This window comes from Olea europaea, unplaced genomic scaffold (assembly GCF_002742605.1).
Source record: "Olea europaea var. sylvestris unplaced genomic scaffold, O_europaea_v1 scaffold13654, whole genome shotgun sequence".
NCBI classification, from domain to species: domain Eukaryota; kingdom Viridiplantae; phylum Streptophyta; class Magnoliopsida; order Lamiales; family Oleaceae; genus Olea; species Olea europaea.
Window position 1 is genome coordinate 1 of NW_019231160.1, and position 2,949 is coordinate 2,949.

At 34.8% G+C, this 2,949-nt stretch overlaps 1 protein-coding gene across 1 annotated transcript; it reads right to left on the reverse strand.

Moving 5' to 3' along the window:
* Window positions 1–17: 17 nt before the first annotated feature.
* Window positions 18–934, reverse strand: LOC111375366. Its single transcript, XM_022998166.1, has 2 exons — window positions 640–934; window positions 18–505 (listed from the first exon to the last, which is right to left on the reverse strand). The coding sequence occupies exons 1-2, from the start codon at window positions 932–934 to the stop codon at window positions 18–20; spliced, it is 783 nt and encodes a 260-aa protein (XP_022853934.1).
* Window positions 935–2,949: the final 2,015 nt, after the last annotated feature.

Here is a 2,949-nt window from a genome sequence, read left to right on the forward strand (position 1 = left end):
CGAGAGTAACTCCTGATTCACATCCTCAATATGCTTATCAATGGCAACTTCATTGCATTGTTTTCATCAAGTTCTAAAACTTCTTGTTCTAAATTATCAATCACTTGACTAGAATAAACAGGGTTACTTTCATCAGAATGTTTCATGGCGTCATAAATGTTAAATTCACTAATTTTATCATCAAATTCCATAGTAAGCATGCCACTATAAAAATCTATTTTAGCTTTGGATGTCCTTAAGAATGGTCTTCCTAGCAAAATGGGGATAGTTTGACCACTATATCCCATATCAAGCACATAGAAGTTAGCAGGAAAAACCAAATCATTAATTTTCACGAGAACATCCTCAACTATACCATTAGCATAGGCATTAGATTTATTAACTAGTTGAATTATGACACCAGTTTCATTCAAAGGTCCAAGTTTTAAAGAAACATATACAAAGTATGGCATGACATTAATAGAAGCTCCTGAGTCTAACATGGCCTTTTCAAACATAGTGTTACCTATTGTGCAAGGGATGCTAAACATACCTAGATCTTTGCACTTTGTAGGGAGATTTCTTTGAATGATTGCAGAAAAATTTTCCCTACGTTTATCTTTTCACACCTTTTAAGTTTTTATTTTCTTTCAATGGTACACAATTCCTTCAAGAACTTATCATAATAAGGTACTAGTTTAATAGCATCCAACAATGGAATGTTTACCTCACGCTTGCGAAAACTTTCATAAAGTTCATGATTATTTTCATCTTTCCTAGGTTCTACTAAAGCCTGAGAGAAAGGGGGCACTGATTTATACTCAGAAAGGGGTGGAAACTTATGCTTAGGTATGCCATCATCGTTGGGAACACTCTTTTCTTCAGTGACATCTTTCTTCTTTTCCTGCTCCAATGATGTTAAGGGTTGCTTTTGGAATTTCAATCTCCTTACCATTCCACAACAATATTGTACTTACATTTTCCCTTAGATTGACCATTGTTTGAGCGGATAATTTTCTTGAACCTTGTGCTTCCACTCTGTTGATTGTGATTGACATTTTACCAATTTGAATCTCCAAACTTTTAATACTTGCCCTTGCTTCCTATTGGAATTGTTTTGTTTCCTATTAAAATTATAAAGTGTTAGTGGCCAAAGACTTAACAATATCTTCTAAATGCATACCTGAACTTGAAGTTTGGTCCTGTTGTTGTCTAGGAGGATATGGCTGCCTGTATTGCTGGAAGTTTGATTGATTCACTTGTTGATTCTCATAGCTAAGATTAGGATGATCCCCTCCATCCTGGATTGTAGGTGTTTGAGTAAGGATTATAATTCCTTTGTGGTTGTCCAGGAAAGCTCCCTACTTCATTAACTTGTTCATCTTCTTAAAGAGTTGGCACATGTTAGTTGGATGTCCTGCCACCGAACAAATACCACATGCTTTCGTCGTCTGCATATTACCTGCAGCCATTTGTCGAACAAGAGAAGTTAGACTCGCAAGTTGTTATTCAATAGATGAAACATTTAGCTCATTAACAGGTCCAGAAGGGCTGTCGAGCCTAGTGCCAAATTGTTGACAGTTGGCTGCCATGTTTGCAATCAAATTTCTCCACTCTCGGGAGTTTTATCTACTAAAGCTCTTCCACTTCCAGCATCAATCATACTCCTATCTGTGAGTATAAGCCCTTCATAAAAATACTGGATGAGTAGTCGTTCACTGATTTGATGATGGGGACAGCTTGCACATAGTTGCTTGAAACGCTCCCAGTATTCACGTAAGGATTCCCTGCTGTTCTGCATTGTGTCACAAATTGCTTTTCGGAGGTTTGCTACCCTTGAAGATGAAAAATATTTGTCTAAAAATAACCTGTCCATCTTCTCTCAGGTGGTAATACTTCTGGATGGTAGATAATAAAGCCAATCCTTAGCCAAATCCTTCAATGAAAATGGGAAAGCTCTCAATTTGATTTGCTATTCAATTACCCCTGTGAGTTTCATACTTGTGCATACCACATGTAATTCCTTTAGATGTTTGCGGGGATCTTCACCTGTAAGATCATGAAAAGAACGCAAAAGATGTATTAATCCAGATTTTAATTCAAAAGTAGTATTAGTATCTAAATTAGGGAAAGTTATGCATAAGGGTTGTTGATGCAAATCCGGAGTTGAAAGCTCTTTCAAAGTTTGATTCCTAGCCATGTCAATCCTCAACCTACGCAAAGTTCTTTCTATTTCTAGATTGTACTGCAAATCAACTTGGTTGGAGGATCGAGTTATGAGCATAAACAATCAAAGAAGCAAAAAGAAAGAAAAAAGTACTAAACAAAATAACAAAATAAACAAAATCTTATTTTTTAAAACAAAAACTAATGAAACAAATAAAAAGCACAAAAAAAAAAAACCAAATCACTCCCCGGCAATGGCGCCAAAATTTTGGTGTGTGCTATCGCAGGCACTACAAATTAAAACATATATTCCTCAAAACAAATGTAGTAGTGAAAGTAAGGATCGATCTCACGAAGAGTGTTTAGTCTATCTTTTGTGCTAAATTAACTTAAAAGGGGGTTTTTAGTTTTGAAACAAACAATTATTAAAAATGGCAATTAATGTAAACGCAAATTATCGAATTAAATGAAATCAATAGAACGAACCTTGGTCTAAGTCAACATCCACCATTGGAGATTTACAATTGGTCATTGATCCACAAATAATTATTAATTCATACTTCTAGTATTCATCATTGGAAAATAATTTCACATTCGAAACAATTTCCTATTTCTCCTTACTTTTAATGAATTAGAAATAAGCAATCTAATTAATCCTCATTACCAAACAATCCCAGACAAGCGCCAGAATTTAATTTAATAATGACTTTCCGAATTAGAGAAATCAATGAACTAGATAACACAAGCCAAGCATTTGCATTTAACCTTGATAAATATTTATCCTAAGATTTAATAATTTCCCAA